General features: G+C 35.9%; 1 protein-coding gene and 1 pseudogene across 7 annotated transcripts in view; both read left to right on the top strand.

The window, feature by feature from the left end:
* Positions 1-21,595, top strand: part of CCDC18 (coiled-coil domain containing 18) — a 115,010-nt gene extending 93,415 nt beyond the window's left edge. For 3 of the 7 annotated variants that reach the window (XM_060090137.1, XM_060090138.1, XM_060090139.1), the window contains 3 exons: positions 3,635-3,835; positions 13,324-13,791; positions 21,527-21,595. In XM_060090137.1, the coding sequence (XP_059946120.1) occupies positions 3,635-3,835; positions 13,324-13,791; positions 21,527-21,541 (684 nt within the window). In that variant the 3' untranslated portion in view covers positions 21,542-21,595. Of the gene's footprint in view, positions 1-3,634; positions 3,836-6,580; positions 6,626-9,606; positions 9,627-13,323; positions 13,876-21,526 lie in introns of those variants that run through there. The other 4 variants (XM_060090140.1, XM_060090141.1, XM_060090142.1 and 1 more) reach the window with 4 other exon arrangements.
* LOC132480825 (archaemetzincin-2-like) lies at positions 1,388-2,346 on the top strand (annotated as a pseudogene).
* Positions 21,596-22,627: the final 1,032 nt, after the last annotated feature.

Below are 22,627 nucleotides of genomic sequence, written 5' to 3' on the forward strand. Positions count from 1 at the left end.
GTATCCTAAACATATAACTTTCGCTTCATATCCAGTGAACTAATATTCTGTGGGGTTAAGAGCTTGAATTCTTTAGCCAGGCATCCTGGTTCTAAATCTCAGCTCATTACTTGACACTTATGTAACCTTGGGCAACTAACTTAACATCTTTAACTAAAATGGATATAATAATGCTATCTATTTCATAAAACTGTGTTGAGGATTAAATGAATTAGTGTAGTTAAAGTTCTTACACCAGAGCCTGGCACATCATTATCATTGTATCATTGGTTATAAAATAGTGCTTGCCAAAACTAACTGGAGGTATTTAATAACCAATATAAGCCGTTTCATGTGATGTAGATCTGTTAATGTGTTGTAATTTTCAACATTTGCTCTGATAGTAAGTTAGAGAGGCAGTACAATACTTTTTATCTATCCATGTGTCCTGAGCCTTTTTAGAAATGGGCAGTGTCACCCATTAGAATAGCATTTCTTGTCTTTTTAAAAACTATATTTGAAGATATCCAGAATTTATGTTTAAGATCTGAATAAATTACTTATGAAGTTCTAATAAAGCATTTTTCCGTATGGCAATGATTGCAAATACATTTATATTAAACTCATTTCTAGGGAGTTTGGTAACATCTTTGTGAGGGATAAGTTGGGTTTGTGGTCACCATGTCTTGTTTAAATGCATTTAGAGTCAAATCTCTTTGAAAACATTGTCTGCCAAACAAAACACATTTGCTGAATCCAGTCCTCAGGCCAAGAGATTACAACCTCTGGTCTTTAGAGACAAATGTGAATGCTGATGAGTTCAGCATAATTATTTGATATTAGCTGGTCAACTTAGTGACCATCAGTAATAATTGGTCCATCTCAAGTATTTGCCAGGAACTACTCAGTATGCTGTTATTACGTGGTCTGCATTTCTACTTTTATTTTAATCATCCAACTTTTTACTTTTAGTTTTATAAGCATCCTGAAATTATTTATAAGCAGATAGTACATAAAATGAATTGTAAAAATTGGTTCTAGTATTGCTATTTAATATCTGGTATTAATATTTTATATGCATCATATAAAAACACCTAATATGGACACTCGCACAGGGGCTGCAACTGGTGTCTTGGAGGCCTTTCGGGGATGAAGGCACCCAGCACAATGCTTTTCCAGTCAGGCCCCAGACATGCTGGTCCTTTTAAGCCTCGTGGTGAAACAGCTGTTTAACCCATTCAAACAGAAAAATGAAAGCTCTACATAGGAAAACGATGTGAATGGAAGAGACCTTTCATTATGCAAACAGTATGGCACTCTAAACAGACACTAAAAACAGCTCTCATCTTAAGAACCCAGCACTTGTGTCACAGTAAAAGTTAGATGCTGGTGGAACAGCTTTTGATAAATGAAGCCTTCCAGCCAGACGGTGATACCTTTGGACCCATTTTGCATTCGTGATCAGATTGGATACCTCCCATCCTGAGGCTCCCCAAGACTTCTGAAAAGTTTTTCAGTGATTCTTACAGAAAGACACCCTCTCCAAAGAAATGCAGTATTTATATACAGTGCATTGGATCTCTAGGAAACACCAGAGTTATCAGTGAAGAATATATTAAATGACTCAAGGGCTACTGTGAAGCATTTTTCTGTAGCTTGACAGTAAAGCTCCTAGAACCAGTTCCTGTCTCTGCAAGGTGTTCTTTTAGAGTCAGTGATAATATACAAAACCTACAAATCATGCAGGGCACACCCTGAAGTTCTAAAAAATTAGAAACCTAAAGATGCCTTCTGTGTTGTGGGAATAACATTGATTGAGCTTTACCCAAGAGATTCCCTGGAATTTTGCCTTTGGACAGGCCTCTTTAACAGATGGTATGGGGATATTCAGCCTTGTCAGGTATGGCGGGTTTTTCTATAGTTTATCTTATGAAGGCAAGGTAAAGAAGCTGCAGAGAACACCTTCAAACGACTATTCAATTTTTGATAACTATTACATTCCCGAAATGACTAGTGTTTTGCCACTTTGATCCTATAAGACTTTAACCCATGAGATTGGACATATATTTGGACTTTAACACTGCCAGTGGCTTGAACATCTAATACAAAGTTCCAAAGATTTGGAAAAAGCTGACCAGTGCCCCCTAAACCTTTACCCTATCTGTTTACACAAGTTACAGCATGCTATTGGTTGTAGCACTGTGGAAGGGTACAAAGCCCTGGTGAGGTGGATTGAAGATGAATCTGCTGACACACCTCCCTCCAAAACATAGTCATGAGAATAATGTGAACTTGCCAAAACCTGTAGAAGCCTTTAAGGAATGGAAAGAGTGGATAATAAAATGCCTTGCTATTTTCCAAAAATAAGGACCTTCAAATAGGAGTAATTAAAATAAATACTTACAGGTTAAAATATATATATATAGGTTTTTTTTGTTTTTCTTAACAAAGATATTTTTAAAGTGTGTATGTTGGTTGAATATAAAAATGAGAGAATATGTCATTAAAGTAATAGGAAAGGGGACCAATAATTTTTAACTGTAATTTTTAAAATACAGATTTCAGAGTTGTCAGAAAAGTCATTTAATTGCAAAACTCCTGATTTTTTTTCAATGAAAATGAGATTTTTTTGAACTTTATTATGGAAAATTTTAAACATACTCAAAAGTAGAATGATATAAATCTTCCTATATATTGTTCAACTTCAGTAATTATCAACTCCCGGCCAATTTGATTTAATCTATAAGTATGTTGACCATCTCTTTTATCTAAAAGGAAATACTTTTGAGAATGAAAAAGGGTGCTATTAGTAACTACACCAGGATACCAGGCATAACTGTAGGCAAACTGGGAAGTATGGCCACCATATCTTTAACCTCACTCACTTCCCTTTCTTCCCTCCCCCACGCTCCCCCATATATCACATATTGTTTTGAAGCAAATCCCAAACATGATTGTTTCATCCGTAAACATTTCTAAAAGATAAGGGCTATTTTAATAAATTTATTTATTTATTTTTATTTTTGGCTGCGTTGGGTCTTCATTGCGGTGCGCGGGCTTCTCATTGCGGTGGTATTTCTTGTTGCGGAGCATGGGCTCTAGGCACGGGGGCTTCAGTAGTTGTGGCTCGCGGGCTCTAGAGCACAGGCTCAGTAGTTGTGGCGCATGGGCTTAGTTGCTCTGAGGCATGTGGGATCTTCCTGGACCAGGGCTCGAACCCGTGTCCCTGCTTTGGCAGGTGGATTCTTAACCACTGCGCCATTAGGGAAGTCGGATGAGGGCTATTTTAAAAAAACATAACCACAATGCTATTATCACACCTAAAAATTGACTTTAATTCCTTAATATCATCAAACATCCAGTCATTGTTCAGATTTCCTCAGTTATCACAAAAATGTCTTTATAGCTGATTTGTTCAAATCAGGATCCAAAAGAAGTCCATGCTATTTAGTTAACTGTTCTTAAGTAAATTTAAAACTATGGGTTCCTTCTCCCCTTTTTCCCTCTAGTATGTTATTTGTTGAGAAATCATGTTTGTAACTACAAACAGAACTTACTTTCATTTAAGTGGAAATGGAAAGTATTAGAATGTTGTTGAAACCAACTTCACCCTGTTTTCTTTCTTCCTTTCCTTTTCAATTTTGGGGCTATGTAGATGATTTCACATCAGGAGAAGCATGCAAAGTGGAAGATTACTGCTGATTCTCAAAAGACTTCTGTTCAGCAACTAAATGAACAGTTAGAGAAAGCAAAACTAGAATTAGAAGAAGCTCAGGACACTGTAAGCAATTTGCATCAACAAGTCCAGGACAGGAATGAAGTAATTGAAGCTACAAATGAAGCATTACTTATTAAAGTAAGTAAACATATAAAAGTACATAAAGCAGAACTATAATGAAGTAAATTTATGACTTATTTTCCCATCCTTGTAGTTTGTAGAGGACTAAATAACCAAAAATTGACCTGTTTGAATAAAATGCACTTTATTTAGAAGACACTGAATTTGGACATTATTAATTTGATATGTATCATATTACCACAGGAGAAATAGTTTACGTTCAACCATGAACTTTAAAAAATTTTTTTTGTGTGTGTGTGAGAACATTCAAGTTCTACTCTTTCAGCAAATTTCAATTATACAACTAGTGTTACCAACTATAGTCATCATGTTATACATTAGATCCCTCAGACTTTAGTCATCTTATACTTGAAAGGTTGTACCCTTTTAGCAACCTCTCCTATTTCCCCCACCACCCAGCCTCTGGCAACCACTTTCCTGCTCACTGTTTCTATGAGTTTGACTTTTTTAAGATTACACACATAAGTGATATCATGCAGTATTTGTCTTTCTCTGTTTTATTTCACTTAGCATAATGCCCTCAAGGTCCATTCATGTTGTTCCAAAGGGCACATTGTATATTCCATTGTATGTATATTTACCACATCTTTTTTTTTTTAACATCTTTGTTAGAGTATAATTGCTTTACAATGGTGTGTTAGTTTCTGCTTTATAACAAAGTGAATCAGTTATACATATACATATGTCCCCATATCTCTTTCCTCTTGTTTCTCCCTCCCTCCCACCCTCCCTATCCCACCTCTCTAGGTGTCACAAAGCACCGAGCTGATCTCCCTGTGCTATGTGGCTGCTTCCCACTAGCTATCTATTTTACGTTTGGTAGTACCACATCTTCTTTATCCATTCATCCGTTGATGGGCGCTTAGGTTTTTTCCTTATCTGAGCTATTGTGAATAATGCTGCAATGAACATAGGAGTACAGATATCTCTGATAACCTGTTTTCATTCCCTTTGAATATATACCCAGAAGTGGTATTGCTGGATCAAATGATAGTTCTATTTTTAATTTTTGGAGGAACCTCCATGCTGTTTTCCTTAATGGCTGTACCAGTTTACATGCCCACCAACAGTGCACAAGGGCTCCCTTTCTTCCACACCCTTGCCAACACTCATCTCTTGTCTTTTTGATGATAGCCATTCTAACCGTATAAGGTGATATCTCATTTGATTTTGATTTGCACTTCCCAGATGATTAGTGATATTGAGTACCTTTTCATGTACCTATTGGCTCTTTGTATATCTTTTTTGAAAAAAATGTATATTCAGTTCCTCTGCCCAGTTTTTAATTAGATTGTTTCTTTGCTTTTGAGTTGTATGAGTTCTTTATGTATTTTGGATATTAACTCCTTATCAGTAAATGATTTGCAAATATTTTTTCCCATTCTGTGGGTTGCCTTTTCATTTTATTGGTTTCCATTGCTGTGCAGAAGCTTTTTAGTTTATATAGTCCCTCTTTTTTATTTTTGCTTTTGTTGCCTTTGCTTTTAGTGTCAAATCCAAAAAATCATCACCACGCCTGATATCAAGGTGCTTACCCCATGTTTTTTCTTATAAGAGTTTTATGGTTTCAGGTCATAAATTTAAGCTTTTAATACAGTTTGAGTTGATTTTTATGTATAGTGTAGGATCGGGGTCCAGTTTCATTCTTTTGCATCTGGCTCTCCAGTTTTGCCAGCACCATTCATTGAAGATACTATTCTTTCCATTGTATTGTATATTCTTAGCTCATTTGTCATAAATTAATTGGCTATACATGCATGGGTTTATTTCTGGGCCATCTATTCTGTTCCATTGATCTGTGTGTCCATTTCTATGCTAATATGTACTACACTATAGCTTTGTAACATGGTTTGCAATCAGGAATTGTGATGCTTCCAGCTTTGTTCTTCTTCAAGATTGCTTTGGCTATTTGGGGTCTTTTGTGGTTCCATACAAATTTTAGGATACCTTGTTCTATTTCTGTGAAAAATGCCATTGGAATTTTGATGGGGGTTGAATTGAATCTGTAGATCACTTAGGATAGTAAGGACATTTTCACAATATTAATTATTCCAGTTCATGAGCACAGAATATCTTTCCATTTATTTGTATCTTCTTCAGTTTCTTTCATCAGTGTCTTACAGTTTTCAGTGTACAGGTCTTTCACCTCCTTGGATAAATGTTTTTCTAGGCATTTTATTCTTTTCTATGAAATTATAAATGGGATTATTTTACTAATTTCTCTTTCTGATAATTCATTATTAATATATAGAAGTAGAACAGATCTTTATATACTTATTTTGTATCCTGCTGTTTACTGAATTCATTTACTAGTTCTAACAGTTTTTTGATGGCGTCTTTAGGGTTTTCTATATATAATATCATGTCATTTACAAACAGTTACAGTTTTACTTCTTCCTTTCCAATTTGGATTCCTTGTATTCCTTTTTTTCCCCCCCTAATTTCTCTGGCTAGGACTCCCAATTCTGTATTGAATAGAAGTGGTGAGAGTGGGCATCCTTGTCTTGTTCCTGATCTTAAAGGAAATGCTTTCAGTTTTTCACTGTTGAGTAATATGTTAACTGTGGGTTTGTCATATATGACCTTTATTATGTTGGGGTACATTCCCCCTATAACCACGTGTTGTGCATTTTCATCATGAATGGATATTGAACTTTGTCAGGTGCTTTTTCTGCATCTTTTGAGATGATCATATGACTTTTATCCTTCATTTTGTTAATGTAGTATCTCATTGATTTGCAGATGTTGAACCATCCTTATCCCTGGACCTAATCCCACTTGATCATGGTATATGATTCTTTTAATGCATTGTTGAATTCTGTTTGCTAATATTTTTTTTAAATATTTATTTATTTTAAAGTACTTTTTTTTTATTAAGTGATATTGGAGTATAGTTGCTTTACAATGTTGTGTTAGTTTCTGCTGTACAGCAAAGTGAATCAGTTATACATATACATACATCCACTCTTTTTTAGATTCCCTTCCCATCCAGGTCACCACAGAGCACTGAGTAGAGGTCCCTGTGCTAGACAGTAGGTTCTCATTTGTTATCTATTTTATTTATAGTGCTGTATATATGTCAGTCCCAATCTTCCAGTTCATCCCATCTGCCTACCTTCCCCCTTGGTAACCATAAGTTTGTTTTCTATATCTGTGACTCTATTTCTGCTTTTCAAATAAGTTCATCTGTACCATTTTTCTAGATTCCACATATAAGTGATATTATATGATATTTGTCTTTCTCTTTCTGACTTACTTCACTCCATATGACAGTCTCTAGGTCCATCCATGTCGCTGCAGATGGCATTATTTCGTTCCTTTTTGTAGCTGAGTAATATTCCATTGTATATATGTACCACATCTTCTTTATGCATTCCTCTGTTGATGGATATTTAGGTTGCTTCCATGTCCTGGCTGATGTAAATAGTGCTGCAATGAACATCAGGGTGGATGCATCCTTTCAAATTATGGTTTCCTCCAGATATATGCCCAGGAGTGGGATTGCTGAATTGTATGGTAGCTCTATTTTTAGTTTTTTAAGGAACCTCCATCGTGGCTGTACCAATTTATATTCCCACCAACAGTGTAGGAGGGTTCCCTTTTCTCCACACTGTCTCCAGCATTTATTGTTTGTAGATTTTTTGATGATGGCCATTCATTTTGCTAATATTTTTTGAAGATTTTCATGTCTATGTTCATCAGTGATATTGGCCTGTAATTTTCTTTTCTTGTGGCATCCTTGTCTGGTTTTGGTATCAGGGTAACGCTGGCCTGGTAAAGTGAGTTTGGAAATGTTCCCTCCTCTTTTCTTTAGACTAGTTTGAGGAGGATTGGTATTAATTCTTAAATGTTTGTTAGAATTCACCAATAAAGCCATTTGGTTCTAGACTTTTGTTGTTGGGAGATTTTTTTTTATTATTATTATTACTGATTCAATCTCCTTACTAGTAATTGGTCTATTGAGATCTCATTTTATATTTTCTTCATGATTCAGTCTTGAGTTGTATGTTTCTAGGATTTTACCCATTTTTTTCTTTGCTGACCAAGTATTTAGTGTATAATTGTTCATAGTAGTCCCTTTTGATCCTTAGTATTTTTTGGTGTCAAGTTGTAACGTTTCCTCTTTCATTTCTGATTTTATTTATTTAAGTTCTCTTTTTTTCTTGTTAAGCCTTGCTAAAGGTTTGTCTATTGTGTTTATCTTTTTAAAAACTCAGCTCTTAGGTTCATTGATATTTTCTATGTCTTTTTAGTCTCTGTTTATTTCCACTCTGATATTTATTTCCTTCCTTCTACTAACTTTGGGCTTAGTTTGGTCTTCCTTTTTTATTTCCTAAGGTAGAAATTTAGGTTGTTTTATTTGATATCTTTCTTGTTTCTTAATGTAGGCATTTATTGCTATAAACTTCCCTCTTATATCTGCTTTTGCTGTGTCCCATAAGTTTTGATGTATTATATTTCCATTTTAATTTGTCTTAAGATAATTTTGATTTCTCTGTTGATTTATTCTTTGACACATTGGTTGTTATGTAGCATGTTGTTTAATCTCCAAGTAATTGTGAATTTTCCAGTTTTCTTCTTATAATCGATTTCTACTTTTATACCACTGTAATTGGAAGATGCTTGATATGATTTTAATCTTCTTAAATTTATTAAGACTTGTTCTGTGACCTAACATATGATCTGTCCTGGAGAATGTTCCATATGCACATGAGAAGAATATGTATACTCCTGTCATGTGTTGGATGGAATGTTCTGTAAATGTTAAGTCCATTTGGTCTAACTTGTAGTTCAGGTCCAATGTTTTCTTATTGGTTTTCTGTCTGGATGATCTGTCCATTGATGAAACTGGGATATTGAAGTCCCCTACATTAATATGTTGCTGTCTGTTAACACTTGCTTTATATATTTAGGTGCTCCTGTGTTTCTTAGGTGCAAAATATTTACAAATGTTATATTCTTTTGTTGGATTGACCCCTTTATCATTATATAATGACCCTCTTTGTCTCTTGTTACACTTTTGGCCTAAAGTCTGTTTTTTTTTTTTTAAATAAGTGTAGTTATCTCAGCTTTCTTTTGGTTTCCATTTACATGGAATATATTTTTACGTCCCTTCACTTTCAGTCTATGTGTGTCCTTAAAACTGAAGTGAGTCTTTCTAGGCAGTATACAGTTAGGTCTTATTTTTTAATTAAACCACTCTGTCATTTGATTAGAGAATTTAGTCCATCTATATTTAATTATTGATAGGTATGGACCTACTATTGCCATTTTGTTCATTGTTCTCTGGCTGTTTTTAATTCCTTCATTCCTTTCTTCTTCTGTTGCTCTCTGCCTTTATAATTTGATGATTTTCTATAGTGGAATGTTTAGTTTCCTTTATCTTTTGTGTATCTATGATAAGTTTTGCTTTGTAGTTTTCTTGAGGCTTACATAAAACATCGTACATGTATAACAGTCTATTTTAAGTTGGTAAGAACTTAACTTTGAATGTATACTAAAGCTTTACATTTTTACTCTGTCCCCCCTTTATTTTGTTTTTGATGTCAAAATTTACTTCTTTTTATCAGTGTACCTATTAACAAATCATTGTAGTTTTAGTTACTTTTAATACTTTTGTCTTTTAAATTTCATACTATAGTTATAAGTAATTTACTTACCACTATTACAACATTAGAGTATTATGAATTTAACTGTATATTTACCTTTATCAGTGAGATTTAAATTTTCATGTTTTCCTGTTAATAATTAGTGTCCTTTTATTTCAGCTTGAAGAAGTCCCTGTAACATTTCTTGTAAGGTTAGTCAGTGGAGATGAGCTCTTTCAGCTTTTGCTTCTCTGGAAAATGCTTTATCTCTCTTTCATTTCTGAAGGACAACTGCCAGGAAGAGTATTCTTTTTTTTTTTTTAAACTCAAAGAGTATTTAATTTAATTAATTAATTTATTTATTTATTTTGGCTGCGTTGGGCCTTTGTTGCTGCACGTGGGCTTTCTCCATCTGCAGTGAGCAGGGGCTTCTCATTGCAGTGGCTTCTCTTGTTGCGGATGGGCTCTAGGTGCACGGACTTCAGTAGTTGCAGCACACAGGCTCAGTAGTTGTGGCACGTGGGCTCTAGAGCACTGGCTCAGTGGTTGTGGTGCACAGGCTTAGTTGCTCCATGGCATATGGGATCTTCCCGGACCAGGGATCAAACCTGTGTCCCCTGCATTGACAGGGCGGATTCTTAACCACTGCACCACCAGGGAAGTCCCAGGAAGAGTGTTCTTGGTTGGCAGTTTTTTTCTTTCAGCACTTTGAATATATCATTGCCAGTAGCTTCTGGCATGCAATTTCTGCTGATAGTCTTACAGGGTTCCCTTGTACTGTTCCTTCTGTACTGAGTTCTAAGGGGATAGCCATGGTATATCCTTGGAAGCCTTAAGAACTGCTTCTTTGTTTGCTGTAATCTTGTGTGTCAGACTCAAGCCCTGTTGGCTTTCACAGCTAAGTGTTTTGAGGGCCCATCACTCAGGTGGAAGTCTTAAAAGTTGAAGCACTAGATGTGGGATCCAAACCCTTTGCTTCTAAGGAAGAAACTGGAAGTCAGGTGTTCCCTCCCATTGTATGGCCCTGTGCTTGATGTGGGGTTTATGGCAAAAGTGAGTCTCAGCTTTCCTACTAGTTTTGGCATGGGCATTTTCTTATCCACCCAATGTGTAGATGTTTCTCAGCTTGTTTCTTTTGAAGGGAATTGTTCCTTATGTAGCTGTAGATTTGGTGTTTTGTGTGTGGGAGGAGATATGATAGGAGCCTGTATCGCCATCTTGGCCTGGAACTTGTGCAAACACCAACTTAATCATAATGTTTACTTTAGAGAGTTTTATACTTGGTGTACTTTAGGAGTAGGAGCATTAGTGGGAAGCTGCTTCATAGCACAGGGAGATCAGCTCAATGCTTTGTGATGACCTAGAGGGGTGGGATAGGGAGGGTGGGAGGGAGGTTCAAGAAGGAGGGGATATATGTATGCATATAGCTGATTCACTTTGTTGTACAACAGAAACGAACACAACATTGTAAAGCAATTATACTCCAATAAAGATATATATAAAAAAGAAAAAGTAGGAGCATTTTTCGAAATCAGGCAAGTTCCTCTAAAAATCATAAAGTAGAAAGTGCAAGATTATGTTAAAAAAGTTTTTTTACTGGTTTTTGAGTACATATGTCATTTTTCAAATAACCTTTTGCTACTTATTCACCCCTATTGATCATGACAGTTTACTCTGGAATTTGAATTAATCTCAGTATTGATGCATAGAGATAAAAAATTTAATATTAGTTCAAACTGCCAATAAGTATGATTAACACTGTCAGCTAAGACCTTAAAAAAAGACCAACCTCACTGATAGTTTCGAAGGAATAAATGATTTTACAGCAGAATGGAAGTTATTGAAAACCAAAAAAACTCAGTCAATTAATACCTTAGAAATATTTGTAATTATTAACCTGAGCACTTAAATTCCTCTCATAAAATACTTTATATTCACAGTACTAGAGGAAAGCTGAATAGACAGAATCTAAAATTATGTTTCAGTTGAACACTCTATGCTTTTACTGAAATAGTAATATAGTTAGTGTTCTGGGGATTTACAACATTTACCCAAAATAATAAAACTTCATTGCACAAAACTGACTCTAAAAATTTTTTAAATTCTACATTGTATATCCCTTGTCACAGTAATTATGTCTGCTCACTTGTTAGATATTACCAATGAGATAAATACAATTGTATTGCACTTATCAATTATTCAGAAGCTTTTAATTTCAAATACTTAGGAAGTTGTGAAAATATTGTCAAAATAGCAGCAATTCTTAAATGAACCATACATACAGAGATCTTAGAACATGTACTATGATTAGCCAGTGTACCAGACAGAGGTAGAATTTATTTGTTTTCTGACAGTAGAAAGTAAGTCAACCACAGCTGGCTCCAAAGTCTAGATTGGAGAGAAGTTAAGGAGGCTAAGAGAGAAAGAAAGAAGAAGCTAATAGAAGAGCAGAAGCTGGCATAAATGTAACAATTAGAAGTAACTATAAATAATGGAAAGCAATTCATTGACAGCAGCAGTAAATGACAGAGAACAGAAACAGAAGTGAGGGAGAAGAGAAGAACACTGTTTGAGGCAACAGATCTTTCCAGTTCACTTCTTTTAGTACCCTAACAAGTACCCTTGTATTTGAGGAAGTAAGAGCAAAGCTAAGTTCATTTTCTGAAAGCCCTGAAGACATCACTGTATTGTTGCACACTACAATAATGATCACAACAGTGAACTTCTCTGAGTCTTAAGAAAAAGTTGAATTATGTTTAATATATTCAATATACTACATTTCTTTGTAAGTTAGGTGTTGAACTGTAAGTTAAATGGAATCCTGCTTATCTGAGATACCACATTTCTCAGTTTGGCTAGATAACACACAGAAGTTTTAAAAAAACTTAAACTGCACATGACCTTATCTGTGTCAACTTTATAATTACTTCATTAATTATGATTATAAAAATGTGACTTACTAAAAAAATTGACACTTCTGCCACTCATAAATCAAGTTTATCTAGATAAAGTACTGTAAAGACATCAAAGTACTGAAATATGCATGTTAAACTTTCATTTTGCAGTGCACACTGTGGTTATGACAGTTTTAGTTATAAGCACAGTATTTTTAGAAAGGATAGAAACTATCAGTTTAAAAGTGACTGGTTTAGAAATATGCATCTTTTGGATACCTGTAAGAAAAGGAGAATGTATTTGAACAGGAAACTACTACGTATGTTTAACTTTTGAAATTAAAATGTCTTCCCTTTTTTTTTTTTTTTTTTGGCTTTATTGCTTTTCAGTGTATGCAATCTTATTCTTAGGATCCCAAAGTTGGGTCAGAGGACCCAAATGAAGGACATGGAAAAACAGAAATGAAAAGTTTATTTAATAAGGATTAATTTATTAAATATTATTAATCATTTAAAGGTTTTTCTTTGAAAATTTTCTAGTAAAGATTTCTTGTGATGATGACATATAAAGCAGAGTAGCTAATAGACATTTATTTCCTATTAGAAAAATCTGCAGGACATTGTTTTTTGTATGTATGTAAGATTAACAAATGATTGTATACCTTTTTATACTTTTGCAGAAAATTTTTTAGATGTAAGATTTCAGTCTTGAATAGAAATTTATATTGTCATCAATACTAAGAAAGAAAAAGTTCTATAAGGAAGATGTAATTTTCAATGGAATTCCTTAGTACAGTTTAAACATATTTCTAGTGAATATAGATAATCTTCCCAAAATGAAGGGTTTTAACAGAGCTTGGAAAACTCAAGAGTTGTTATAAAAAGAATTTCTGTACTAAGATGAAGTTTAACTTAGATGACTTCTAAGAGTCTGATTTTCTCAGTAATTCATTCATTTAAGAAATATGTAATCAGCACCTACTATGTACCAATTTTTCTACAGGAATCAGAATTAACCAGATTGCAAGCCAAAATTTCTGGACATGAAAGGGCAGAACACATCAAGTTTCTACCAGCCCCGTTTACATCTCCAGTAGAAATTGCGCCTGATATTCAAGATTCAAAATTTGCTGAGCATTCTCACACAGCTTTCTTCAAGTGTAGAAAACTACGTCACTCTATTAGTGCCAGTGACCTTAGTTTCAGAACTCGTAGTGATGAAGAACTTTCTGAAGAATTACTGCAGGGCTTTAAAAAAATGCAATTGGAACAACCTTCAACATTAGAAGAAAGCCAGAAGGATCTGACTTATACCCCGTCAGACTCATTTAAACCTCTCCCACATGACCTAGAAGATGATAGTTCTGAGAATAATGACTTCAGTACTCTTAGTGGAATGCTAAGATATATAAACAAAGAAGTGAGACTATTAAAAAAGTCTTCTATGCAAACAGGTGCTGGTTCAACTCAGGTATGTATTTCATACATTAGAAGTTATAATAATTTGTCTCCAATTAGTATCATTTTATTTTCTGTAGGAAACGCATACGTTTAAATGAAGCACTCATGCCATTAGGTGATGTACACAAATATTGAAAGTATGAAAAACTTCATTGTGAGTTTAGAATGCTTTTACCCCAGATAAGTAGAGTTGAAAATTTATCTTTGAAAATTAACTTTTGTTAAAGTAGCCTATATATTTGATTAAATATAATCTCTATATTTGACTGAAGACTAATTCTACCTCATATTGGGAAAGTATCTTGAACTCCAGAGTATTAGAGAATGTTTTTTGGAGTTCCGAAATTAGTTGTGTTCCTAGACTTCCTGGAAACCATTCTAGTAAAGATTATTAAGGTAGCCTTTGTTTTGGTCGTAGATTTCCATAGTGGCTCAGAATATCTCATTCACATGATTTTTCTGCTCCCGTTATTCCTGAGCATATCATACTGAAGAGGCAACTTTGTCCCTGCTACACATACCTTACAGACACTCGACATTGTTTATAAGCAGTTAATCTATAGTTTGCACAGAGAAATAAAGAATCTCTTCCAGGTAATTTCAGCTTTTTTCAAATGCCCATTTGCCTCATTTCAAACATATCAAAATAGGTTTGGTGGCCTAAAAAGTTCAAAAAGTGTTTTTAGAATGGATCCAAGACAAAGACTGTTGGAGCTTCTATTCATTTTTCCACATCCTTCCTTACATTAAGAATAGCTTAATCTGGGGAGTTCCCTGGTAGCCTAGTGGTTAGGATTCTGGGCTTTCACTGCCATGGCTCAGGTTCAGTCCCTGGTTGGGGAACTGAGATTCCACAAATCACGTGGCACAGCCAAAAAAAAAGAAAAAGCTTAATTTATTATTTATAAGCAGAAGACTAGAAATATAATGGTATTGGTAAAAACAAAATTTACACATTATGAAATTTCAAGTGTATAGCAAACAAGTAAGATGGTAAAATAAACAAGGCAAACTTCTATAAAGCCTGATAAAATTAGTTTTCATCTAGCCTTTAAAACCACAGTTGTGTTTACTGTATATCATTTATTTAGCCATTTAATTCATTTAGGATTTATTGAGCATCTACTATATACCCAGGCACTGGGATTATAGAAATAAACAAAACAAAAATGATCAAGACCCTGTCCAAACAGAGCTTACATTTTAGTGGGGAGATCATCAATAAACAAGTAAATAAACATATGCTCTAATGCCAGGTGGAAATAAGTGTCATGAAGAAAAGCTGGTAAGGGGATATGATGTGACTCAGGTATACTGTTTTAGATCTGGTGATCAGGGAAGGTCTCTTGAGAAGATGACGTTTGATCAGAGTCCTATAGGAAGTAAGGAATTAAACTACTTTAGTATCTGAAGGAAGAGCACTGGAGGAACGGGAACAGGTGCTATGTCCTGAGGTGGTAGCATGCCTGGTATGTTCAAAAAACTGCTAGGAGGTGTATGGATGATTTGGTGTAAATAAGAGGGAGGAGATGAGATAAGAGATAATGCCAAGGGTGGGGTAGTGGAGGTGGGGGTGCCATAGTGATCTCGTAGCTCCTTTTGAAGTGTGCTGGGAAGACATTGGAGGGTTATGCTTAAGAAAGTGACATGATCTGATTTATGTTTTTAAAGGATCACTCTGATTGCTTGATGAAGAATGGATGATAAAGGGACAAGAACAGAGACCATATAGGAGGCTACTTGTAAAAATCCAGGCAGGATATGATTGTGGATAGGCAGGAGGATAGATGTGAAGGTGTTGAGAATGGTTCAATTTCTGGATATATTTTGAAGGTAGAGCCAACAGTGTTTGATATAGGTTTTGAGTGACATAGAAGTCATGAAAGACTCCAAAGAGTTTAGCCAGAGTAACTGAGCGTTTACTGAGATGAGGAATACTAGGAGATGAGCAGATTTGGAGGCGTGGAGAGAATCAAGGGTTTGATTTTAGACTTAATAAATTTGAGTGTTCTATTAGATGTCCAGGTGAAGATGACAAATTGTTGCATTTATGAGACAAATTATAAATTTAGATATCATCTGCATATAGATGGTAGTTATAGCCATAATGATGGATTAAATCAAGGAAATTAGTGGAGGTTAAAAAAAGAAAAAAGTCCAAAAACTAAGCCTAATTTAGTAAGGCTAAATTACTTTTAGCATGTGAGTATTGATAATTTAAATTAAAGCTAACTGAGAAGTAAACAGTGAGATAGGAGAAAAATAGGAGAGTATAATAATATTCCATAAGCCAAGTAAAAATGTTCTACAAGAAGGAGGGCGAGATCAACTGTGTCAAATGTTGCTAAATAAAGTGAGGATTGATAATTGATATCATCTTTGGTAATGTGGAAGCTGTTAATGACATTTTTAAGGATGGCTTCAGAGTAATAGTGAGGACAAAAGCCTGATTAGAGTGGAATCAGCAAAGAATGGGAGGAGAAGAAATGCAGACACCAAGAATAAACAACTCTTGATATACAGTAGAGCAGAGAAGTGAGGGAAATATGATGTCAAGGGAGAGTTTTTTATTTTGTTTTTTAGGATAAGAGATAAAACAGCATTTTGTATGTTGGTAGGAATGATCCAGTAGACAAGGAAACTGATAATGCAAGACAGTGGAAGGAGTAAAATCCTTAAGGTAGGCTGAAGGAGACAGGATCCAGAAGAGAAGTAGAATTGGCCTTGAATAAAAGAAGGGGCAGTTTATCCACTGTACTGGGAAGGAAGGCAGAATATAAGGGTACAAAAATACATGGAGTGGAAGAAACACATGGTGGGAGGGGAGGAATTCCATTATTAATTGCCTTTGTTTTCTTAGTGAAATAAGAAGCAGGGTTATCAGCTAAGGCAGGGTAAGGTATTAGAGATTTAAGAAGAGGGGAGGTGTATGAAACAGTTATCTTGTAGAGTGGGAAAATATAAATGGACTAGGGAAGTCTAGTAGGATTGCCAAGGAGATAGTTTTGTTGTGTAGAACTGCCATGCAAACCATAAGACATTTGGTGTCTTTTGTCCCTGTCTATTCTGTGCCAGCGGCAGGATGTCCCTTTTCCCCCATCATAGTGACAACCAACAAGTACTCTTACAGATTTCCAGAATGTTCCCTAGGGGAGAGTACTGCTCCCTTTAAGAACCTCTGCTATATTCCAATGGCCCTTACAGTCATGGATATGCAAGAGTCTTATTTTTGGTAAAATAGAATTTATATAGGATAAATTTGTGATAGATTTACTATTTTAAATGCTTTACATAGATTAACTCATTTAATCTTTATTAACAACCTTGTGATAGGTACTATTATTATCCTAATAATACCAAATCTTCTATTTTAGTGGCTACTATTATTATTCTCACTATATAGATGACGAAGCTGAGTCTCTGTTCTTAACCACTATTGATAATACTATTTACATAATTGTACTTATATTTTCTTCAGTACTGTCTAATTATATAGTTTGGTCTTGCAACTACTTAGTCAATTAGAGATTAAGGTTGTGGGACTTAAAATTACTACACAACTGATAGAATATTTCTCACTCTAAGGTCATTGGGAAAGATAGATGGATTTGAATATTTCAAATCAATTTACCTATTCTATTATCATGGAAACTCAGTGCATAATACTTTAGTCAGTTCTTAAGAAAATCTAGCCGAAGTTTAATTCTGTACACCTATAGTTTTATTTATTGCTAGTGTTTAAAAAAAAAAAAAGGTGGAGCACAAAGTGGAGTCACTTGCCCCTAGGACAGCACACCAAGACCTAATTGCAGCCTCTCCTAGGAGTGGAATTTTAAGTCAATCATTGGAATTTTCTGATCAGCATTAGCGGGGTAATCTGCCTGATAAGACCCCTGCCACCCTTCCCCCAAAGAAAGGTGACCTTGACTGAAACAATCCTTTCTTTTCTTTTGCTAATAACTATCTTATCCTGCCCAGATTCTGCCTATTAAAGCCTTCCATATTGTACAGCTCCTTTTGTTGCAGGAAGGGGAACCCCTTCCAGGGCCTGAGAGTGGACTCTTGTCTAACACTCAGAAATGAATTGTCCGAGGAGACACATGTGCTGACAAAGCAAGAGACTATTGGGAAGGGGCACCTGGGTGGAGAGCAGGAGGGTAAGGGAACCCAGGAGGACTGCTCTGCCACTGGCTTTCAGTCTCAGGTTTTAAGGTGATGGGATTAGTTTCCAGGTTGTCTCTGGCCAATCATTTTGACTCAGGGTCCTTCCTGGTGGCGCACACATCACTCAGCCAAGATGGATTCCTGCGAGGAGAATTCTGGGAGGGTGGTAGGACATATGGACTGGTGTCTCTCTCCTTTTGACCTTCCCTGAATTACTCCGGTTGGTGGTAACTTGTTAATTCTGCATTCCTTCCCAGGACCTCCTGTTTAAGGTAATTCATGCAAGTGGTTACTGTGGTGCCTGGCTAGGGCAGCGGTTTCAGTCAGTGTTTCCCCTACCACTCTGAGCACCTCTCTGTTTACTAAATGAAATGCTATCTGATTCATGCATTATTCATAAAGCCAATTCGATCTTCAAGTATACTTGGTTGTATTTTGTTTTTTAACACTAGTGATACTCTGCTGAGTTTTAAATGCATTAACCACTGTTAATGCCAAAAACTTGGCCTCTGTGCACTGATGCCGAACTGAATTTCAGAGACAGAGTTTTGGGTGAAGTAGAAAGGATAGCTTTATTGCTTTGCCAGGCAAAGGGGGGTACAGCAGGCTCGTAGCCTCAAAACCCAGGGAGGGGCTTCCCTGGTGGCACAGTTGTTGGGAGTCCGCCTGCCGATGCAGGAGACACGGGTTCGTGCCCCAGTCCGGGAGGATCCCACATGCCATGGAGCGGCTGGGCCCGTGAGCTGTGGCTGCTGGGCCTGCGTGTCCGGAGCCTGTGCTCCGCAGCAGGAGAGGCCACAGCAGTGAGAGGCCCGCGTACCGCAGAAAGAAAAAAAAAAAAAAAAAAAAAAAACAGGGAGTTTGGTGAGGAATTTTATAGCAATAGTTCAAGGGCAGGGTTGCTGATAAGGATCAGGGTATGTGCAGGGCCTGTATTCCTTTCATCTATTCTCAGGTGGTTTCCTGATGAGCTTCTGTGGTTCTCGAGGTTATCAAACTGTGACTTTCTCTCTGGAATGAAGAATGCTTCAAGTAGTTAACATCTTCCATTTGTTGGGAGTTTTAGTTCTGCAGAAGAGCTCAAAGATATTGTTATGTGTATCCCTTGAGGCAGAACCAGGACCCTGCCCCAAGGCTGCGCTATTGTTTTTGGACTGTTCCTCCCTTGTCTGTCTCTGTCCCCTCCCTTCCCTGATTAGCAACAGTTTGAACCTGCCCTTTGGAATTCAGGGAAGGTCATGGAGGCTGAAGCCTATTTTCTACAAACAGTAAACGGGGAACACAGAAAGGCTTCTGTGCCCAGGAGCCCCACAGGGTCCTGCTCGGTTTCACTGTCAATACTCATCATGACTTGAAGCTCACTTGGGACTCTTATAACTCATGAGCCTCTGTGTTGGCTTAATTTTGTCTTGGACAGAAAGGACTGGCTCTTTTGGTTGCTGAGAACTATATTCGGTGTCCTTTGAAACCTGTGCTAGGACTGATGCTTGATAAATGCTCATCTGTGGGGTTTTTTTCAATTCTCTAATGGTCATTACTTACTGATTATACCTAATCTTGAGGAAAAGGTGTCTGAAGATGTCTTCTCAATGCTTTTTTCTGTAGGGCCTCCATTGTTTTTCTTTTCTAATTTCACTGTTTTTTTCTAATGGAAAGTAAGAAGATTCAGAGCTAGGACAGCTACTATTGAAAGAAACTTTGACTTGCTATGGTTTTACTCTTTAACTACCTTCATGGTCATTTACATGTGCATTGCTAATAATTGTGTACCACTTTGTAAAATTTGACATGAAGTATTTTAAATTGGGGTGTAGAACCTTGATGTACAGGCTAGTTCTGGTTCTCAGCTTGTTTCACCCATCACTAAAGTAGACATTGGATTGGTCTCCGATTTAAAAGCAGACTTTTTAAGCTCTTTTAAAAAGCCAAGGAATGTTGTTTAAATGAAACGTTATAAAGAAACACAAATATGTCAATCAGATGCAAAGATAGTTTATCTGATTGAGGGTGAGTTGTGTCTGAGCTTTACCCAATTACTTGCTCACCTCTTTCATGGCTGCTCATGCAAAAACTACAGAGCAGCCTTGGATTAACTTTTAAGGAAAATAAGTACAAGCTTAGAGCACCAAGGGAAGGGGAGCACCACAGAGTTTTTTGCCCTAGCTATCATGCCCTTAACCCTTTCACTGCCACACTTGACTATAGTAGACTTTTTTGTTATTGTCTTTATCCACCATATTCCAATTTAATCTACACTGTTAAAAAAATCTTTCTTTGGTATGGTGAATGACTAAAGTTTTAAAGTTTGGTTTGAAGGTGTTGTCAGATATTTACATTTGTTTCCAATTCATGGTGTGAGTTTCACTTCTGTAGAGAGTAAAAACCAGCCGGCTGAGTCCTGATAGCATTTAACTCATCAGTTAATATGTGTAAAGGTGTAAACTAAAGCTCTTTATTTTAAGCAATAGAAGGGCTGGGGGCATCACTATTGGACTGTGCTTAGGACATACATTAGCCCTGCTCCAAAGAGTGCAATCTTAAAGTCCACTGGTGCAGCAGAAAGAACATAGAAACTGGTATGTGAGAAATGTTAAATAAGTGTTAGCTTCCTTTCTTGGAACAAGAAGATCAGCCCCAATACTGATTTTCTTAATGGTTAACTATATTGGCAATTCCATTCACAATAAAGCCTCTACCACAGTAGTATTTTGCTTTCAGACTCCGACAAAAGCTTCAAAACTCACAAAAAGTTACACATGCACACAATTTTGAACACAATTTCAAGGAGTTCACAGACTTCAAGTTAAGAGCTCCTGTTTTAGATTAGAGCAGTAGAAGTGTTGTGAATTAATTAGCTAATTTACAGTTTATTAGGAAGTTGAAAGGAGTATTATTTATCCCTCTTATTTTCAAAAAGAAAGTAGTTTACAAAATATGGTCCTGTATACCGTGCAACGAGATGAAAAATGAGAATTAATAAAATCAGTGATTGGGTAACAATTTAAAGTGGAAAAAAAAAAACAAGATGAAGTAGGAGTACAGGTAAATACCTAGAGACATGATAATATTTTCAAATTCCTGGCCCAAGCAAAGACCAAGATATGACAAGAATATTTGACCTATAGTATTAGAATCTCCTGAGACTTTTCCCTCTATTTTTCTACTTCTGTATGTTGTGCTCCTTCTTTGTGCAACATTTCTCTCTTGTCTTTTTCCTTTCCTGCTGTTTTTTTCTCCTCTCTTTTTCGTTGACTTTTTTCATGTAGCCCTTCATCTATCTTTCTTACTGTGCCTTCAGTTGAACCATAAAGTGACACCAATGTCTAAATATCTTATTTTTATTGTCACCTGTTTTTGTTTTTAAAATCAATTTAATTTAATTTTGCTCTCCCTCCTAATCCCCCAATCAGATTTATTTCTTTTTCTATCGATGTGGTCCATTACTGACATTCTGAATTATGTTTTTCAACTGACTAAATATTTTCCACTCTTGCTTTAAATTATGCCCCTCATTATTATAGTGGACTTTTAATGCTAAATCAATATTTCAAATAATAATCTATTAATTTGCATTATTCCAGGGAGAAAATTTGTAATTAAAAGAAGACGTTGATGTCATGAAAAATGGAATTTTTGGTACTGTGCTGTGTTTACTTATTATATACAGTTCATACTTCATAGAAACTGTTATTTTATTGCTTTTGAATAAATTTTATATTTTGAATAAATTTTAAGGTTTTTAAAGAAAGTTCTTGCTTCTAAAGCTTACTTATACTTTTTGTGAAAATTAATTCACTTTATTTATTGTTTTGGTTTAAACTTGCTACTTTCCTTTTCTTTATTTTTTATGTAGAAATCATTGTTAAAATGCATAATAAGTAGATTCAGACTACCATATTATTTGCTTATTTTTCTAGTGATACTTTATTTTTAAAACAAGTAATATGAATTTAGAGCTCATTCTGCCACAGGTTCATAATTGTACTAATAATGGCTAGCTTTTGTTGAATGTTTACCATTTATCAAGCACTATTTTAGGCATTTTATATTTGTTAACTCATTTAATCCACATGACAGTATTGTACATGCCTTAATTTTTTGCAGTACGCAGGCCTCTCACTGTTGTGGCCTCTCCCGTTGCAGAGCACAGGCCCCGGACGTGCAGGCTCAGTGGCCATGGCTCACGGGCCCAGCCGCTCCGCGGCATGTGAGATCCTCCTGGACCGGGGCACGAACCCGTATCCCCTGCATCGGCAGGCAGACTTTCAACCACTGCGCCACCAGGGAAGCCCGTACATGCCTTAATTTTAAAATGCTTTATTGCTAGTGCAGCTCCAGACCACTGCAATAAAGCAAATACACAGTAAACAAATCAAGCATAATCAAAGTTATGTTTATATAACTATGTATGTTAGTCTGTATAGCATTATGTCTAAAAAAATCAATGTACATGCCTTAATTTTTAAAATGCTTTATTGCTAACAAATACTAAGCGTTATCTGAGCCTTCAGTATTCATAATCTTTCTTCTGGTGGAGGATCTTTCCTTTGTCTTGGTGGTGGCTGAGGCTGGGGTGTCTGTGGCAATTTCTTAACATAAGACAACAGTGAAGATTGCCACACAAATGGACCCTTCCTTTAACAAACAATTCCCTGTAGCATGCAGTGCTGTTTGACAGCATT

This window comes from Mesoplodon densirostris, chromosome 2, assembly GCF_025265405.1.
Source record: "Mesoplodon densirostris isolate mMesDen1 chromosome 2, mMesDen1 primary haplotype, whole genome shotgun sequence".
In the NCBI taxonomy this organism is placed as follows: domain Eukaryota; kingdom Metazoa; phylum Chordata; class Mammalia; order Artiodactyla; family Ziphiidae; genus Mesoplodon; species Mesoplodon densirostris.